Genomic DNA, 20,004 nt, shown 5'->3' on the forward strand with positions numbered 1-20,004 from the left:
CACACACACACACACACACACACACACACACACACACACACACACACACACACACACACACACACACACACACTGGTCCTAACTTATTTTTCCTATATATAGCCTCTGTCCTTGTGCCTTATTCTAAAGTCCAAAAGCATGTGGAAACTTGTTAAAAACACAGTTGCAGTACAGGAAGATGTTTCAAGAGGCAGACAGAACAGGGGTGGCAGGGAAATCCGGAGGCTCAAGGAGCCCCTTTCCCTCACTAGTCCTCCATCGTAGGGAGCTTCCTTCCTCCAGACCATTCGGAGCTGCGCACCCTTTCACACATGTGGGCATGCGCACCACATAGCAGCCTATACTCACTTCTAAACAAGCTCTGTTTGGACTTATAGATTCTAAAAGCTGAAAAGATACAAAGCTTACCTTTTTTTAAAATTACGTACAACGAGAAGCTACAACTTTAACAAAAGCCATCTTTTTTTAAAACTTCCTTTTTTTTTCACCATTATGTAACAATAAGACTGTCTCTAGGAACCTTCTTTGCAGCTCAATGGTGCTATAAGAATTCATTTCAGTTCTTGGTCTCCTTCAGTATCTAAATTAGGTAAAAAAACACAAAAAACTGGTGATAACCAAGAGGGAATACACCTTTGTTCCCTGACACCTGAGAGTGGATATATCCTCCAACTTGCAGCTTTAGATAGTTACCATTTCATTTGCTTGTCAGCATCATTGGTGAATGAGTGTATGTGTGTGTGTGTGTGTGTGTGTGTGTGTATGCATGTTTCAGCACCAGCCTTGGGTGCTGTACCTGAGGTTTTTTTTTGCTCAAGGCTAGTGGTCTAGAACTACAGCTCCACTTTTGGCTTTTTTGGGGGGTGGGGACAGTTAATTAGAAATAATGGTTTCATAGACTTTCTTTCCTGGGCTGGTTTTGAACCACAATCCTCAGAACTCTACATCCTGAGTAGCTAGGATACCAGCTATGAGCCACCAGTACCAGCATTGGTGAGCTTTTTTACTGTACATTTCCCTTCCACATAAAGATGATAGATCCTCCTAAGCCCTCACACATATTTTTCTCAGTGGACAAACTTCATTATCACATCCCTGCTATCCCTTCAAAACTGCCATCAGTGCTAGTGACTACTCAGTGCTAATGACTACTTTCAGAAAGAAAAAAAAAAAAAACAAAGTACTTACTGCCTGGAAAGCACACCATTAGCGAGTATTCCTTCATAACGACTTAGCCCTTTGCTCTGTAGTATGCTGATCTGGCCTCCCAGTTCATCTGTGATAATTCCGGCGTGGATGGCAGCTTTGCAGAGTAAAGAGGTCTGAAACACAACATCATCATTTGAAGCTTATTTAAAAGCACATGTAAGGGCTGGGAAGTTGGCTCAGTGGTAGAGCGCTTGCCTTGCATGCTTGAGGCCCTGGGTTCAATTCCTCAGCACCACATAAGCAAAAAGAAAAAAGCCGGCACTGTAAGTGGTAGAGCGCTAGCCTTGAGCTGAAGAACTGAGGTACAGCGTCCAGGCCCAGAGTTCAGGCCCACGACTGGACAAAAAAAAAAAAAAAACACATGTAAGAGGTTGGAGATTTAGCTCAGAGGAAGAGCACTTGCCTGGCAAGTGCAAAGCCCTGTTTGGTCCTTAGCTCTGAAAAAGAAAAAAAAAAAGGCTTAAAAAAAAGCACATTCAAAACAGTCAGAATTTTCCATTTTCAACTGTGTGGTATAATAATGTCTTCCACCAATAAATAATACCCCAGTTTTCACACCTTGTATAATCATCCCACCCACTCTGAACTTACACTTTCTGCTCAAATAATGTGGCCCTGCTTCTACCACAATGTGACTGAAGCTGCCTTGTTTATTTTTTGGTTTAGTGCCAATTTTGGGGCTTGAAATCAGAGCCTGAGTACTATCCTTTTGTTTATTTACTCAAGGCTGGCACTCTACTCTTGAGCCACAGGGCTACTTCTGGAATTTTGCTGGTTAAAAAGAGATAAGAGTTTCTCAGACTTTTCTGCTCAGGCTGGCTTCAAACCACAATCCTCAGATCTCAACCTCATAAGTAGCTAGAATTACAGGCACAAGCCACCATTACCTATCCTTAAAGTGACTTTAGGCTGACTCTGGTTGATTTGCATGTATGGGCACCTACAGAAGCAATTCCAGGCAAATGGGGCAGAAGAACCTATCAGCCCACATTGTACATTCCAAAAATTATCAGTAAATAAAATGGTGGCTACTTCAAGCCACCAAGGTTTGGTGCAGAAAAATGTAACAAATCTAGTTTCTTGGCTTGGCTACCAGATACATGTATTAAGTATTGTTTGAGATGGTGAACTTTCCACATTACAGCTTCCTTTGTTAATTCAGAGATTTAGCAAGGCATCAAAACAAAACTGGTAACAACAGCCACAGAAGACTAAATGGAACTGCAAACTAAATGCACATCCTTGAGAACTAAGGAGCAAATCACAGTCTACAGCTTATGTAATTCTCTGAATTCCTTCCTGCCGGGAGCTTGTGCTCCTACTTCCTGCTCCCCTATTCCCTTATGGCTCAAAGGCTTCAGCAGGCTGCTGGCTGTTCTGGCAAATCAAGCAGCAACAACTGACTGGCTGCAATGAACATGAAGTTGTGGGCATAAAATTGGCTTGGATGGGAAGTACAGCTGCAAGAACAATGGAGCTCTTCTGTGGGGTACTCAAGCTGTAGGTACTGGAGGTCAGACCTGAATGGTAGGTACAGTGAGAAGGCAGATAAGTCTACGACTAAATGACTAAGATGTTCTTCTAAAAAATGGCAGCTTTGCTCTGCTTCTCCCTGATAGCTAATACCAAAACAAGACAAACATCTTAAGAAATGTGTGTTTCATTAGATATAGGAATTCTCTTGGTGTTCATTTACATGACACTGCTGAAACATTCCCTCAGATTTCAGTTACAGTATTAACAGAAGGGATAAGACAAAAGATTTAACTAGTATACTTGCAATGAAATTAAGAACTTCTGTGATCTTCAATTTGGAGATTTCATATTCCCCAAGTTAGACTAGGCTTTTCAAAGGAAGACCATTTTTCAATAACGTCTCTCATAAGCAAAAAAGACTTCATGAAAGAAAAGAAATCTGAGGGGGCTGAGACATGGATGTGGAGACTGCTGTTCCTGGCTTTGGAAACAAAAAGAACAGAAGTAGAATGAAAGAAAGGGAAATATTCCTTAATAAACAAAGCAGCTCACCTTTCCACCATCTCAGCCCGAATTTGCTTACATTAAAAATCTTTCTTGAGCCAGGCGCTGGTGGCTCATGCCTGTAATCCTAGCTACTTAGGAGGCTGAGATCTGAGGCTCAAGGTTCAAAGCCAGCCTGGGCAGGAAAGTCTGTGAGACTCTTATCTCCAATAAACCACCAAAAAACCAGAAATGGCTCTGTTGCTCAAAAGGTAGAGTGAGCTGAAGAGCTGAGGGACAGCACCCAGGCCAAGAGTTCAAGCCCCACGGCCAACAAAATAAATAAATAAATAAATAAACTCTTTCTTGAAGCTGGGCACCAGTGGCTCATGTCTGCAATCCTACCTACTAAAGAGTCTGAGATCTGAGGATCTTAGTTCAGAGCCAGCCTGGGCAGGAAAGTCCATGAGACTCTTAGCTCCAAAAAACTACTCAGAAAAAGCCAGAAGTGGTGCTGTGGCTCAAGTGGTAGAACACTGGCTTTGAGCACAAAGAGGCTCAGGAACAGTGCCAAGTCCTGAATTCAAGCCCAGGACTAGCATGCATGCATGAATGCATAAATAAAAATTTCTTGGTTGCAGATGCAGCTCAGTGTAGACCACGTGCCTAGCATGCTTAAGGCCCTAAGTTAAACTCCCAGCACTGCAAAACAAAAAAGCAAACAAACAAATTTTAAAAAACAAAAAAGTCACTTTCTCTCCACTGGTTTAGATTTTGAGGCAGAAAACGGAAGTATTTTCTCTGTTCTTGCTTGGTTTCCCAATTCATTTAGACAGTAACAAGATTTGTCACCTTGTGATTCTAAGAGGTTCCCAGAGTAGCTTTATTGGTTTTTATGGTGCAGGGGATTGGGCCAGCTGCAGGCTGAGCAAGGGCTCTATTCCTGAGCTACACACAGACCTTCCCAATGTACTTTTAATATGGTTTGTTTAGTCCCATCTTCCTCTCTCATCTCCAAACTGGAAACAAACCAGTCTAGCTGTTTACTGAGACGCCATTCCCACTCTCCCTAGGCTCATGAGTTATTCAGAATTCTGGCTGGGGGTGGGATGGTCTTCATTGCAGCTTACAAGCAATAGGACTTATCCCATCATTAGCCTACAGATACTTTCATTCCTCACAGTACTCAGTACTGCAGGAATCCAATGGAATATATACCTTCTGAAGGAATGTACTTAATTGGAGCTACATTTTCCAGTGTTGACTGTAGGCCACAGGATACATCTCCAAGAGAATGGCTACCAGATGTGCCTAGTATATCATTATGACAAAATTACTAGCCTTTCCCAGAATTATTTCCTTAAATTATTTTCCTTACCATTCCAACTTAAGCAAAATAAATAGCTGCTTAAGTATGGTGCTTTTTTTGTATCAATTTTAAAAAGTCATCTTCATTAAACCTGAATTTTTAAAAATCCCTTTGAACATTGGTATAATTTATAGCCTGATTTTCTAGCTAATTTTGAGCTCTAAGTCTCACTCAAATGTGAGACTAGCCACATCACTCACCTATGTTAATGATTTGCCCTTAAAAGTTAATTCAAATAAAGTAATTTAAGTGAATAATTCTCTTTTTTTAAGTGAATAATTCTTCAGGCAAGGGAATGCACCAGAGCCATAGAGGAACACACGTGCATAGAACAGGCAGCTGAAGACTAGTGATGTAATCTACATGCCCTCTCTCCCTTCCTTCTTTCTTTCCTTCCTTCCTATCCTCCTTCCTTCATTTCTTCCTTCTTTCCTTCCTTTCTTCCATCCTTCCTTTCTCCCTCTCTTCCTTCTCCCCCTCCCCCCTCTCTGAGCCCTGGGCATTGTCCTTGAGCTTCTTTTGCTCAAGGTTAGCACTCTGCCACATGAGCTACAGCGCCATGTCTGGCTTATTTAGTGCTTATATGGAAATAAGAATCTCATAGATGTTCCTGCCCAGGCTAGCTTCAAGCCTGAGATCCTAAGATCTCAGCCTTCTGAGTAGCTAGGATTATAGGGTGAGCCACCAACAGTGTCTACACTAAGCATTTCTGAGGGTACTTCATCATGAAAGGTAGTCAGATTAGCATAAGAAAGGCTAAAAAATGACTTCCTAGATCAAATTATCCCAGAATCAGAGCATTGTTTAGAATCTACTTCAAGAAAATTCCTCTTGTTCTAAAATATCTGTACTGTTCTGCAAGTAGATGAGGCAGATGTAAAGAACAGGCCCTGACTGCACTGAAAATATGTGTCAGTACAAAAGCCAGAATTCCTCACCCCAAGCAGTAAATCCAGAGTCTTCGGACTTCAAAAATGTCCTTGAGTGTTCCCCACTCACTGTTCCTCATAGATCAACTGTCTCCATCCCATTGAACCCTTCCTACATACCAACAAATGGCTGTAACATCCAACTCTCTTTCTACAAGCATTTTATCTGCTTTGCACTGTTCAGTGGTTCCCTATATGAAAACTGGCTTCCTGTAATTTAGCCATTGATCCTGGTTTTGCCTTTTGGAACCACCTAGAAGGAACCATACAAAGGGTTTTCCTACAGTAAGTCTTTAAGACATAGCATCTGCTACATCAATAACTTCGCTAGTCATTAGTGTTATAGATTCTGTCACTTTAACGCTTTGGTTTTGAAAAGACCTTTCCAGAAGAGACTTGTCTGTAAGAGAATGTATTTCCCACAGTGAACATGCCACCAAGCACAGTCCAAGAGAACTCCATGATGCCTACCTCCTGTTAGTCCCCTTCTAGAACTCTCTGAGTGTAGGCAGAACTGCAACTTTCTTCTAACTGGTAGAATATGGCAAAGGAGATAGAATACCACTCTTGTGGAAACATTATGTAAGATCAATTTCTTACTAGGAAACTCTTCTGTTAGTCATTTTACCCTGCTGACTTTGAAGAAGCAGTTTGCTGTGTTGGCAAGGAGGCACATGAAGCTTCAATCAAAACCCAAGAAGAAAACCGAGGCCTTCAGTTCAATGACCCTCAATTAGTAAAAGCTGTGAACACCATACAAGCTTAGAAGCATACTATCCCTAGTGGAGCTGAGTCTGTAGCCTCAGCTGATACAAGTTGCACCCTTATGAAACCATGAAGTTTGAACTCAGATAAGTCATGGCCAGACTCCTGATTCACAGAAGGAAGAGAAAATAAGTATGTGCAGTGTTTAAGTCTTAAGTTTATGTAATATTATTATGCAGCCAGAAATATTGAATATACTCAGAAGATAAACAAATGCAAGAAAGGCACTAATCAAATGCCTAGAAAGGATTATCTTTCAAATTATAAATTTTCTTCCAGATAAACCAAACCAGTTGGTGAGTCAAATAGGAACCTGCTTTCTAGCATTTGTGGATCAAGTACTCAGCTCTACCAGCTAGGAAACCATTAATTTGCTTCTCTAAAGAAGGACATTCATGCCAGAAGGCAGCAAAATACATATCTGCAGGAAGAACAAAAACTATACCATTTCTCTTATTGTAGTTAATTCTTAAGGTTATTGCATAGAGAATGAAAATAATACAAACTTTCTATTGCTAGAAAAATAAGCCATTTCAACATTTTACCCCTCTCAGTTAATTTTTTGGAGTCATTTAAAAATAGCTGTGCCCAGTAAATCTTAACACGAAAGTAGTACATTCAAATAATTTATAAGAGAAATGAGTTACACCTGAAATCCTAGATACTCAGGGAGGAGACTGAGATCTGAAGATCATGGTTTGAAGCCAGCCAGAACAGGAAAGTCCCTGAGACTATTCTGTCCAACTAACCATCCCCAAAAAGCTAGACATGGAGCTGTGACTCAAGTGGTAGTGTGCTAGTCTTGAGCACAAAAGCTCCAGGACAGTGCCCAGGCCTTGAGTTCAAGCCCAGAACTGGCATACATGCATGCATGCATCAATCAATCAATCAATAAATACATGCAATGCAAGGCAAGTAACAACAAAAATCTGCTATTCTCAAAAATCAGGATGTGCTCAAAAAAAATTCAAGCTTTTTTCTCTAAATGTTATAGACGATTTTCTTCTTGCATGAAGATACATATCTATAACATTTCCCCATCCGTAGACAGATTTTCTACATTTTTAATAATTCAAGACAATTCCTATAAGCCAGGCTGTCAATCTAACTATTTTAACTAATAATGTAGACAGAAATCTACAGAAATAAATGGAGGATTAAGTATCTGGAGATAGGACATATAATTTTTTAAAAAATTACTTTCTAATAATTTATTTTTTAGTTGGAAACAAAGGTATTTTATTTATTATGTAGATTATGCATTTATCATGCATAAAGTTTGGAGTATAAGAGGGAACGGTGAAATGTAACAAAAATAACTGGGATGTTAAATTAGTAACAAAAAGAGCACAACCTTACAACCTCTGGTAGTAGATGGATGCTAAGTGTGGATCTGAAATGTCCCCCAAGGGCCCATGTGTCAAAGGCTTGATGGCCAGCCGGTGGCACTACTTTTAAAGGGGTATTGCAGCACTTTTAAAAGGTGGGGCCTAATGGAAAGAAGTTAAGGCACTGGGTTGAGCCGTCCAAAGGGTTTGTGGACCCATTCCCTTTTCTCTCTGTAGGCTGCACAGTTGCATCTTGCTCCACAATGTGCTCCCCTACGATCTACCACAAGCCCCAAAACAACAGGACCAATTAAGTGCTCACGAACTGGAATCTCCAAAACTGTGAGACAAATTAAACCCTTTTTAAATAGATTTGGCTCAGCTATTTGTTACAGTAACAGAAACTTGACTCATACAATAAGATGATGATACTCCTAGTTGTTAAAAAGGGCTTCTTCTTGTTTCTCATCATCTCATTTACAAATGCTTAACTAGAAATGCTAGCAACAAAACTGAATGGATAGATAAACATGGTATTTATATGCATTATTTCATTTCATTGTCTGTGTAAAGAATTTAGGCAAGCAAGCAGCACTTAACACCTTTTAAGTTCCTTTACAGCTTTTACTGCCAATTACTTACATCTCTGTAGCCATCTACCGTGTTCCCAGAAATGTCTCCTGCTATGTCTTTACAACCAGCTGGGCAGAATTTGCTGAAAAAAAATATTTTATTTAATTCTACTGAACTAAGAACAAATTAAACTACACGTCAACTTAAAAAATATTTTCTTGATCTAGGTGTCAATGGCTCATGCTTATAATCCATGCTACTCAGGATCTGAGGACTGAACTTTGAAGCCAGCCAGGGCAGGAAAGTCCATGAGATTTTTTTTTTTTGGGGGGGGGTGGGAGGGTCTGATCATGGGCCTGAACTCTGGGCCTGGGCGCTGTCCCTCAGCTCTTCAGCTCAAGGCTAGTGCTCTACCACTTGAGCCACAGCGCCACTTCTGGATTTTTTCTTTTTGCTTATGTGGTGCTGAGGAATCGAACCCAGGGCCTCAAGCATACAAGGCAAGCGCTCTACCACTGAGCCACCTTCCCAGCCCAGTCCATGAGATTTTTATCTCCAGTCAACCACCAAAAAGCTGGAAGTGGAGCTGTGGCTCAAGTAGTAGAGCGCTAGTCCCGTGACCAACAACAACAAAACAAAACCAAAGAAGTATTTTCCCTACACCATAGAATTGTAGGGCTATATTGCTATAATAACAAACCAGCAAACTGATCTGTGAAAACACAGATTGACCTAAAATGTTAATCTGGAGGCAAATTAACACAGTGATTGCTTGCTGTATATAAAGAGTCACCATAAATTCTGTTAAACAATGAGCTACATCATACACTTTGATTGTAAGATGTCTAAGATACTTTTTTTTAAGGTAAAGGGAAAATTTCATCTATACAATATGATTTAATTTTTACAACAATAATTATTCAAATATGAAATCAATTTTTGTGTTTATGGTTTAAAAGAATACTCCTAATGAGGTTTGGTGATAAACAGCTGTAATCCCAGCACTTAGGAGGCTCAGGCAGGTAGATCAAGTTTAAAGCTAGACTGGGCTACATAGGGAGATACCTTGCTTCCAACAAATCAACAAAATAAAAAGAATAAAGAATATCCCTGGATTCTCTCTGGGAGTAGGAGTAGGAGAAGCTTTCACTTCCTGTGTTTACACATACTGCAACATCTCCATTCTCTATACTATCAATGAATATAATGAAAATCACATAGGTAAATTCAAATGTTTTAGTAGCCACATTTTTAAAAGTTAAAAAGAGGCAAAATTGGAAGTGGCGCTGTAGCTCAAGTGGTAGAGTGCTTGCCTTGAAGAGCCCAGGGACAGCGCCCAGGCCCAGAGTTCAAGCCCCACGACCGCCCAAAAAAAAAAAAAAAAAGGTTTATTTGAAACATGTTTCATATATATAAATAAAAATAAAATGTTATAAAACAAAAAGGCAAAATTAATCATGTGTTCTATTTAATCCAAAAAAAAAAAAAAGAATGTGGTATAGTTGAAGGATCTGAGCATTGGGGTCAGTGGCCAGGCTACTACCCAGCTAGCTGTATGTCTCTGCTATTGCATAAGTTTGCTCTGCCATTCCACTTCTTCACTACTGGTTACTTCAAGCATCAATATATCAATATATTAATAAGATATGGGGGCAGTACTTATATCTATTAAAAACACACACAGAAATCTAAAGTGCTATAAGATGGATTGCTCTGAAGAAAGCCATGTGCCTTTGTTTCTGTATATACTACTCTATGATGTTTACTCAGTTTGTTTAAAAACAATGTCCTAAACCAAATAGATTCCACAATTAGTCTTTATTTTAAATTTCATTTCCTTTTAGTTTCCTCTTGCTGACTTAGCAAATTATATGATTAAAAACAGCTAATTACCCCAAATAATTATCCAAATAATTCTTTCCTAGTGATCTTTGTAGTCTCAGGATTGCAGCAGCAACCAAGGATTTAACAAATAAACATAATGGGATAGTCTATTGCAGGCTTATAATTCCTCAGAGATAATTCTCTTGGTCAGAATTAAGATTGTATTGAATTTCAGTAAAAGAAAATGGCCCGTGTCAATAATGTAGGACCTTGCCACCGAGTCTGCACACATTAATCAACAACAGTAATAGTTCTGTCAGAAGCATGCATAATTGCATTAAAGAAAATATACAGAGATCAAATAACCACATGTTAATCTAGTCCAATTCCACTGCCAATTGAATGTAAAGTCACATTAATCAAGTATTGCTACTAAATGAGTTACAAAGGCTTTCAGAGCATGTTCCAGAATTATGGAAGATGTATTGTGGACTATATTAGTAGCCACACAATAAAAACTAAAGACTGAGCTACAGCCTAGATGACCTGCACCATAAAGTCACCAAGGAAGCACAAGTATATCCCCTATCTTCAGAAGAACAAAAAAAATGACTATTCATACCCAAAGGCCCTGGAACTGCACAGGTCTACCTGGTGAAACTTTGGAGAATGCTGGTGTATATGCATGTACTAGGATGAACAGTAACTTTACAAGGCAACATTTAATTATTACTCATTTTTAATTTCCATTTTTTAACTAGACTTAATATTAGCTAACACTGGAGTTAATTCTGAACCCTAAAGAATCACATTCAGAATGTGCAAATGTCTGAGGCAGTTAAGCCCATGGGCTGTACAGTCTAATGCACACATATTAGGTATATAGCTCTCGATAAGTGGTTTCACCATTCTGGCCCATGTTTTCAGGATATAACAGAGTTCACCTAGTAGGCATGTTGGAACTTTCATATGAGCTACTTGTGTGGAGAACTGTACTGCCACTAAGAAAGCACTGTAAAGAGTTACTGGCAGTTACAGTATCTCTAGACTAATGGTTCTCAAATCGAGTTTTTGCCTACCAGAAGACATTTTGTAATGACTGGAGATATTCTTGGCTATCACATCAGAGATCTAGAGAATACGAAAGCAGGGTTGCCCTTAAAAGTCCAACTGTGCTTAGGATAGTACTACATGATCAAGAATTACCCAACCCAAAGTATCAATAGTGCCAAAGTTTGCTAATCCTATCCTATTTTACTTTGGAGATAAGAAAATATGTGTCAAAGAGCTAAGTATATTTTTGAATTAAAGTGAAGCTGAGATGACAATTTTTGTCTCCTTATTCTCAATCGATTTTTCTTTAGGATGAAAGACAAAATAAATTCACATTACCACTACCCCAAGAAAGAATTACAAAAGTCACTCCCAAATATAGGCCAGGAAGATGAACTCAATTAGGGGCTATTGGTATAGAGTAAAATTCAGAGGTCTGAGGATCAAATTCAACCTGCAACTTGTTTTTATCAATAAAGTTTTACTGTAACACAGCCACAATTGTTTATTTTCATATTATGTATGTATATTTGCTTCTTTACTACAATAGCATAATTCAATGCAATGGAGACTTAGGGCTTGTAAAACCTAAAACATTTATTATCTGGTCCTTGACAAAAACGTGCTGACTTCTGTTGTATAAGACACCATTTCAAATATTCCTCATTAGTGACAACATGAATGTTTTATTTTTGTCTGGGGTTTTGTTTAGTTTTGTTTTTGCCAGTTCTTGGGCTTGAACTCAGCGCTTGTGTACTGTCTCTGAGCTTTTTCAGCTCAAGTCTACTGAGCTTTACTTCTGGCTTTTTGGTAGTTAATTGGAGCTGAGTTTCAAGGACTTTCCTGACCAGGCTGGCATTGAGTTGTGGTCCTCAGTTCTCAACCTCCTGAGAAGCTAAGATTATAGGATTAAGCCACCAGCATCCAGCAATCCAGCAACATAAATGTTTTTCTTTAAAACATACACACACACACACACACACACACACACACACACACACACACACCAATTTAAGAACTAATTGGGGGCTTTATTTAGTTTCATGTTAAGGAAAACAGAATGTTTAACAATATGACTGATACCTATATTTACCTGAATTTAGTCTTCAAATAATGGCTACCTCGTTCCAAACAGGTTATTAAATCTGTCACAAATAAAGATAGTTGCAATTAATAAACTGAGCAGAGAATAGAGTTCTCATGCTTTAAATATTTCCTAAATAAAAAGACAATTTTAAGCATTTGTTCATTTTCTAGTTATCTGAGTTGTTCTATTTGAAATAAAACCTGAAAACACTGTCTCTAGTATTTAATCAGCTCCTTTTTCTAACTTTTCTATCACCAGGTATAGGTTTTCAGTGTTATTATTTAGTTAATAATAAGAGATTCTATTTCCAACAACAAAAAAAAATCAACATTAGGGGCTGGGAAGGTGGCTCAGTGGTTGAGCGCTTGCCTTGCATGCCTGAGACCCTGGGTTTGATTCCTCAGCACCACATAAAAAAAAAAAAAACCGGAAGTGGCACTGTGGCTCAAGTGGTAGAGCGCTAGTCTTGAGTTGAGGAGCTTAGGGACAGCGCCCAGGCCCAGAGTTCAGGCCCTACTACCGGACCAAAAAAAAAAAAAATCAACAATTAACTGCCTGCTACATACTACAAAGATTGTATACATAAGCTCTGTGGTAGGCTCTCACAAGCCCAACACAATACAGAAGGCTCTCAGAAATGTTTTCACTCAACAACTAATCCAGTGACATCCAATGGTACAGAACAAATGTTTACCCAACACCAACAACATATCAGCCTTGATCAATCAGGACCAAAAGATGGGGGTTTTCTGCAGTAATTTATAAAACTGAATTAACAGCATTCAGCAATGGGGAAGCTAAGCTGTTATGAAAATCGATGCATATAGCCAGATGCTGGTAGCTCACATCTGTAATCCTAGCTAGTCAGGAGTCTGAGATCAGAGGATTGCGTTTGAAACAGCCCAGGCAGAAAAGTCCATGAGATTCTTATCTCCAATTAATCACAGAAGAAGCCAGAAGTGGTAGCACTGTGTCTCAACTGGTAGAGTGTTAGCCATGAGCAAAAGGAAGTTCGGGGACAGCACCTAGGATCAGAATTTAAGCCCCAGAACAGTCAAAAGCAACAACAACAACTGCAAAAGAAGCCTGTTGAAGATAAACCTACTGCAGTTCCCTAAATACTCTACTGTTGCCGGGTGCCTGTAATCCTAGCTACTCAGGAGGCTGAGATCTAAGGATCACAGTTCAGAGCCAGCCCAGGCAGGAAAGTCCATGAGACTCTTATCTCCAATAAAAACACCAGAAAACCAGAAGTGGTGCTGTGGCTCAAGTGGTAGAGTGCTCATCTTAGCTGAAGAGCTGAGGGACAGCGCCCAGGCCCAGAGTTCATGCCCCATAACCGACCCCCCCAAAAAACAACAACAAAGCTGTACTGTTGATGTTGATGTAATAGTTCTTCAGGAACACTTTCAATAAACCTTAAAACAATGTATGGCAAACATGGGCCATTTGGCCAATCACATATGATTGGCTACGAAGGAAATGAATGACTCAGCCATTTCCCAGACTATTTCTGCCTCCATGGGACTGGCAGCACTAATTCGGACATCTCTGTGACCCTCGACAGATATGGAGTGGGTTGAATGTCCATGAGTCTGGAGTTCAGGAGGCCAGGATAAGAGGCTGCACTTTCCTTGGCTGTCATTGTTCATATTCCCTTTTAGCTCTATCTATGGTCAGGAGGCCACGTAGCTGAGACTTCCTCATTGTGTTGGGATGGGCATGGCTCCCACGCTAGGGCTTTGGTATAAGTCTAGGGTAGAGATGGAGCTTTTCACTGGAGAAAAGATTGGTTCCTTGAGCAAGGAAAGAGGCTAGGGAACAGCTTCCGAGGCAGCCAGGTCTTGGAAAATTCAGAAGCAAAGCTCCAAAGATGAGCTACCTGATACAGGTCAGCCGATTCATCTACCATGTGCCACAAAACAATTCCATTCAGGCTTAATTATTATAAACAAACTCTTCTTCCTTTCGAATCTTAATTTTGTATCTAAGAGTACACTTCTGTTTACAGAGAGTGATAAGTAGCAAGAAAAATTCTTAGGCATATAGGGTGTGATGAACTGGGTCAATTCTATACCTGGATGGTCGCTGCTGGCATAGGTGAGTAAAAAGCCCCGACCAGAAATGTGGGATCCACTCTCAAAGCGAACAGTTACTTCATTTGTATTCAGCCTGAGTTCCTTGGGAACGGTCATACTTCCACAATATGGACCTAGAAACAAAGCACATTTGTGGCACACTTCAAAATTCATATCAACACAAAGAATTGTTAGGTGGCAATGTTTTTCCTGAGAGTTCATGCTTACCATATATATAAACAAATATATAAATAAGACTAATCCTTCTCCATCTAGGGTTTTGCTTGACACTGCACCTAATAATTTATGACTGATCTGTTGTTGGACTGCAAATCAAGATGGAGGCGAGGCGTGGCTTAGTCTAGATAAACAGTAGATTGGAGCTAGTTGATTATGTATGAACAACAGAAGAGTTAGGCTTTGATCTTGGAAAGAGAAGACTAACTTGCAAAGGTCAAATAGATTAGGCAGTACAGAAAATTTTATCACAGAAAAGATATAGTAATGTCCTTTTTAAATTTTCTCAAACTCTACAACTCATGGGTGGAGATGTGAGGGAGGTACTGGGAGAGAGTAAAGAAATACAGGACACTACAAAATGAAATGTACTCATTACCTGATGCATATAATTGTAAGTCCCATGTTTATCACCTTTATAAAAAATGAAGCAAATTAATTAAATTAAAAAACTACCTCTGGGTGCTAGTGGCTCATACTTGTAATCCTAGCTACTCAGGAAGCTGAGATGTGAGGATCATGGTTCAAAGTCAGTCCAGGCAGGAAATCCCATGAGACTTTAATCTCACAACTCTTGAGCTGTGGTTCAAGCAGCAGAGCAAAAGAAACTTGGAGACTGCACCTAGGCCCAGATTTCAAGCCCCAGCACCGGCAAAAAAAAGTTAAAAATAAACACATAAATATATAAATAAATTTGCTCAAAAAAATGTGAAGTAGAAGGAAGTCAAGAATGAAAATACTGCCTTATGTACAAGTCTCACATACAGCATGCTTCCTTTACTTATACTAACTGCCGCTGAACCCACATAATATATTTGAATGTGTAAAAGAAACTTTATCTTGCAGTTCAGAATATAAAATAGGGCTGGGAAGGTGGCTCAGTGGTAGAGCACTTGCCTTGCATACATCAGGCCCTGGGTTTGATTCCTCAGCACCACATAAGCGCTGTGGCTCAAGTGGTAGAGCTGAAGAGCTGAGGGACAGCACGTAGGCCCAGAGTTCAGGCCTCATGACCGGACCAAAAAAAAAAAAAGAGTATAAAATAAAGCCAGTGCTGGTGGCTCACGCCTGTAATCCTAGCTACTCAGGAAGCTGACATCCGAGGATCGAGGTTCAAAGCCAGCCCGGGCAGGAAACTCCATGAGACCTCCAATAAACCACTAGAAAACCAGAAGTGGTGCTTTGGCTTGAGTGGTAGAGTGCTCACCTTGAGCTGAAGAGTGCATGGACAGCGCCCAAGCCCAGAGTTCAAGCCCCACAACTGACCAAAAAAAAAAGGAGTATAAAATAACATGGCGGGGCTGGGAAGGTGGCTCAGTGGTACAGTGCTTGCCTTGCATGCATGAGGCCCTGGGTTCAATTCCTCAGCACCACATAAGCAAAAAGAAAAAAAGCCAGAAGTGGCACTGTGGCTCAAGTGGTAGAGCGCTAGCCTTGAGCTGAAGAGCTGGGGGACAGCGCCCAGACCCAGAGTTCAGGCCCCACGACCGGACCCCCCAAAAAAATTAAATTAAATAAAATTAAATAAAATAACATGGCTTCCAGAGAAAGTTGCTTGAAAAGGGATAGAAATCTCAATAAACTTTTAAAGGGTGAATTTTGATTTAGAGCTTTTAAAAAAAAAGTGGCTGAGGTTCAAGGCCAACCCCCCTGACCTTTCCCCCAAAACAGCAATAGCAAGACCCTCATCTCAATCATTAAGTTGGTATGAGAGTGTACACATGTTGTCCAAGCTAATCAGGACATGTAAGCAGGTGGGCTGTTGTCTGAGACTGGTCCTGGAAAGAAATGTAAGACCTTATCTGAAAAATAACTGAAGCCAAAAGGGCTGTTGGTACGGCTTACATGGTGAAGCATGGGCCTATCAAGTATGTGAAGCCCTAAGTTTAAACAATAAAAACATTTCCTTAGACCACTCAAGTAAAAGTCTGGATGTATGTACCATAATCTCATCACGAGTATGTTTTAGAGAGCAGTATTCTTCATCAACTTCTCTACAAACAGTTTGGAGATGGTCAAAAGCAAAAATAACAGTAACTGGCAAAAGGAAAGAGGAGGAGGAAGAAAAGAAAAGACCATTGCAGCTCAATATGAATAAAACTTAGCTATACTAACAAGAACCCACTTTAAAAAAATCAAACTGTATATTACTCAGGAGAAGATCATGAACCCAACTAAGCACTGCTCTCCTGGTAGGAAGAATTTATCTTTGTCCAGGTTTCAAATTCCAAAGATGTGACAGTAAGAAGTACCAAGTGCTCATTCTCAAACCTCTGTTGCCTCCTATTCCTAAAATATAGTATAATCTATATAGTATAACTTATATAGTATAACCTATAGTATAACTTCTCTCTTTTGAAACCACATTATACATAATTACTTGAATGAGCTAATAATATTTGCAAATTACTTAGAATAGTACATGTAGCACAAATTGAGAGCAATAAGTGCTTGTTAAATAGGACTTAATACATGTAAAAACAAACAAATGAGCCAGGTACTGGTGGCTCACACCTGTGATCCTAGCTACTCAGGAGGCTGAGATTTGAGGATCAAAACCAGCTCAGGCAGGAAAGTCTGTAAGACTCTTATCTCCAATTAACCACCAGAAAACCGGAAGTGGAGCTTAGCTCAAAGTGGTAGAGTACTAACCTTGAGCACAAAATAGCTCAGGGATGGCGCTCGGGCCCCAAGTTCAAACCTTGTGATCACCAAAAAGAAAAATAAATTACACAAATGTCTTTGTTCTGTGAGGCAAGAAAGTTTTATATCTATACATTTATTTGTCTCTAGCAGATTGTATGGTACTCTGTAGCCTTTGCTTTCCGAATATTGCTTCAACTGAATTGAAATGTTTTCTACTTACAACAGTTTATAAAAGCCACACCCAAATAAAAAGATACACAAAATATTTAGAATTATCCAGGAAGAGTTGGATCACATCTGTAATCCTCCTCAGGAGGTTGAGATCTGAGGACTGCAGTTTGAAGCCAGGCTAGGTAGGAAAGTCCATGAGACTTTTATATCCAATTAAGGACCAAAAAAGCCAGATGTGGAGTTGTGGCTCAAGTGGTAGAGCACTTAGGGAGAGCGCCCAGGCCCTGAGTTCAAGCCAAAACTGGCATAAATTAAATAAATAAACAAACAAACAAATAAAATTTTGTCACTTTAAAATACCATAGAGATGTCAAGAAGCCAGATGTGAAGATATGAGTAACTGGTTTAATAGATAATATGAAATCTTTCCAATTTTAGTAATGCCCGTAAGTAGTGTGGATAAAAAATTCAGATGAAATCTTTTTCTTCATAATCAGAAGCATTTCTGCAAGTCTTAAAGTCAGACTGTTATGCTTTTCCTGTGTTTGACATGCCTTTTTCTGCTCTTTGCCCAGATAAGGAAAGTGAAGATACTTGCTATAGAAACAAAAGGATAAAACTGAAATAACTCATCACTTGTTGGCTATTAATACATCAAAATATTTTCTACTCAGAATTACCCACTTCTATATTTGTCCACTTGCTCCTCTTCAAATCATATTTATACTAGTCTCTGTCTCATTTTCTATATAGTATTCCAGTGGGCTCAGATAAAAACTGAGGCAAGAAAGTTTAAATTGATAACCAGTGAGACTTTGTCTTAATTTTATGGAAGAGTTAAAAGGATATGTGCCAGGCAATCGTGGGTCACACCTGTAATCCAAGCTACTCAGGAGGCTGAGATCTGAGGATCAGATACAATCACCAGCAAAAGCTGTGTTCATAAGTAGTAGAGCTCCAACTGGAGATAATGCCTTCCTAAGGGATAGTGCCTTGGCCCAGAGTTCAAGACCTAGTACTAGCACAAAAAAAGGAGAGAAAGAAAGAGAGCGAGAAAAAAGAAAAATAGAAAAAAGTATACTTATTGATAAGACTGCATATCATCACATGAAATTGTGCAATATATTTTATTCCCTAGACATAAATGCAGTAAATCTTCATCTTCCTGAAGTTAAAATAGACATGTAAATACTTATGGAAGAAGTTCAAAGGGGGGAAAAAAAGGGTAAACACATTCACCTTTAATTACTCTTGCATTCCAGACGGTAATCTGTCTGTAAGAATCTTACACCCTTACCAGTATGGAGCAAAACTGTAACAGAGGGAATGCCCTCCCCCTGTATGTGTCATTCTTAAAAGTTACTCCAGCAGGAAGAAGCCCTAGCCTGGGGTGGGGACAGAAGTAGAGCGCTGGCTGTGGTATTGCCTGGGGCAAAACACACAAATTATCACCTGTCTTGAGACTTTATAAATGCAGACTCCTTTTCATTGACTGCAAGTTAATAACTACATTCCCAGAGTTAAAAGGGAAAAGGGGTAAAAAAAAAAAAAAAAAAGAATAATGCAACTGGAAGTGAGAGGGAAAAATAATTACTGGGAAACCACTGAAAGACCCTGGTGTCTGTCCTAAGGGGTGCTTCAGCCAGATTCCTTTGAGGGTGATATCCTTTCTTCACAAAATGATACAAAGTCATGAATTGCATACATTGTGATCATTAATGCGTTGTAATCATTCCAATGGTCTCATTAAATAAAAACGATAATGTCATAGCACTCATGTGTTGTGGTGGTGCTAGTATGAATAAACTTCCTACATGTCAGCAGTATGAAAATACGGCACATGCATTTATGTACAGGACATAATCTTTAATAATGTATGTCTGTGTCACTAGTTTGCTACATTACATTTTTATTTTTAATCACTGCTTTTATTTATACACAAAACATGTTTACTGTAAGATAGTATGCTACGTCACATTGGCAACACTTTCATAAGTCCCTTTATGATCAAGATGCCAAGCTGGGCTTCACTCAATGGCAAAGTATTTAAAGACCATTTCTCAGAACACAGACCTGATATGTGACACTTACTGTCTATGCTTCCTTGTCAGAACCTTCTATCTTGGCTTTTAGGAAGTCTAATAGTATACTTAAACATTAATGAGGATACATTTCATTGGAAACCTAAGTAATGCTTGGTGACATCTAATGCTGACAAAGATTAGATTCACTGGACCAAGCAATGTTTCTGCATGGGCAAATCTGTCTCAATTCAAAGTTAGAAAGAACTCCATCCCTTCTCTAGATGGAGAGCTCACACTTTTCATAAACGTTCGCTGCTTGTTTTGAGGCACCAAGACTGTTATCTAACTTCCCACATTCCCTCATCTACATCCCTGGGAGTCAGGTTCTGTCTTACTTTGCAGTCACAAATTCCTACTGGACTGAGGCAAGAAGTTCATTAGCTAGGCAGAAAAAAAGTTAAGAAAGAAGAAATACTTTAACCTTTTATGGAATGTAGCTGGCACCTCAGATCGTGGGAAGACATTCAGTGACACCAAAGGAACATGTTGTGGCATTTGGCACCAGACATGAGACAACATTTAGCACACAATCAACTGATTCCTTGGACAAAAGGAATAAAGAGCCAGGAACCATAGGAGCCGCTTTCTTTGAGTACAGTAGCCAGGTCCTCCCAAAACATTCCATTTGGGGCTACTGTTCCATCAAGCAGCTGAACAGGGGAATGCTTTATTTTCCCATGCATGACTAAAAG

The 20,004-nt window shown here is 39.5% G+C and overlaps 1 protein-coding gene across 1 annotated transcript in view; it reads right to left on the bottom strand.

The window, feature by feature from the left end:
- The window catches only part of Dcbld1 (discoidin, CUB and LCCL domain containing 1), a 63,337-nt gene that overhangs the window by 13,795 nt on the left and 29,538 nt on the right, over positions 1-20,004 (bottom strand). The window contains exons 5-8 of the mRNA XM_013032780.1: positions 14,174-14,308; positions 12,103-12,154; positions 8,202-8,274; positions 1,189-1,322 (exon numbers count right to left, since the gene is read on the bottom strand). Coding sequence (XP_012888234.1) covers positions 1,189-1,322; positions 8,202-8,274; positions 12,103-12,154; positions 14,174-14,308 — 394 coding nt within the window. The remainder of the gene's footprint in view (positions 1-1,188; positions 1,323-8,201; positions 8,275-12,102; positions 12,155-14,173; positions 14,309-20,004) is intronic.

Source organism: Dipodomys ordii, unplaced genomic scaffold, assembly GCF_000151885.1.
Source record: "Dipodomys ordii isolate 6190 unplaced genomic scaffold, Dord_2.0 Scaffold157, whole genome shotgun sequence".
In the NCBI taxonomy this organism is placed as follows: Eukaryota; Metazoa; Chordata; class Mammalia; order Rodentia; family Heteromyidae; genus Dipodomys; species Dipodomys ordii.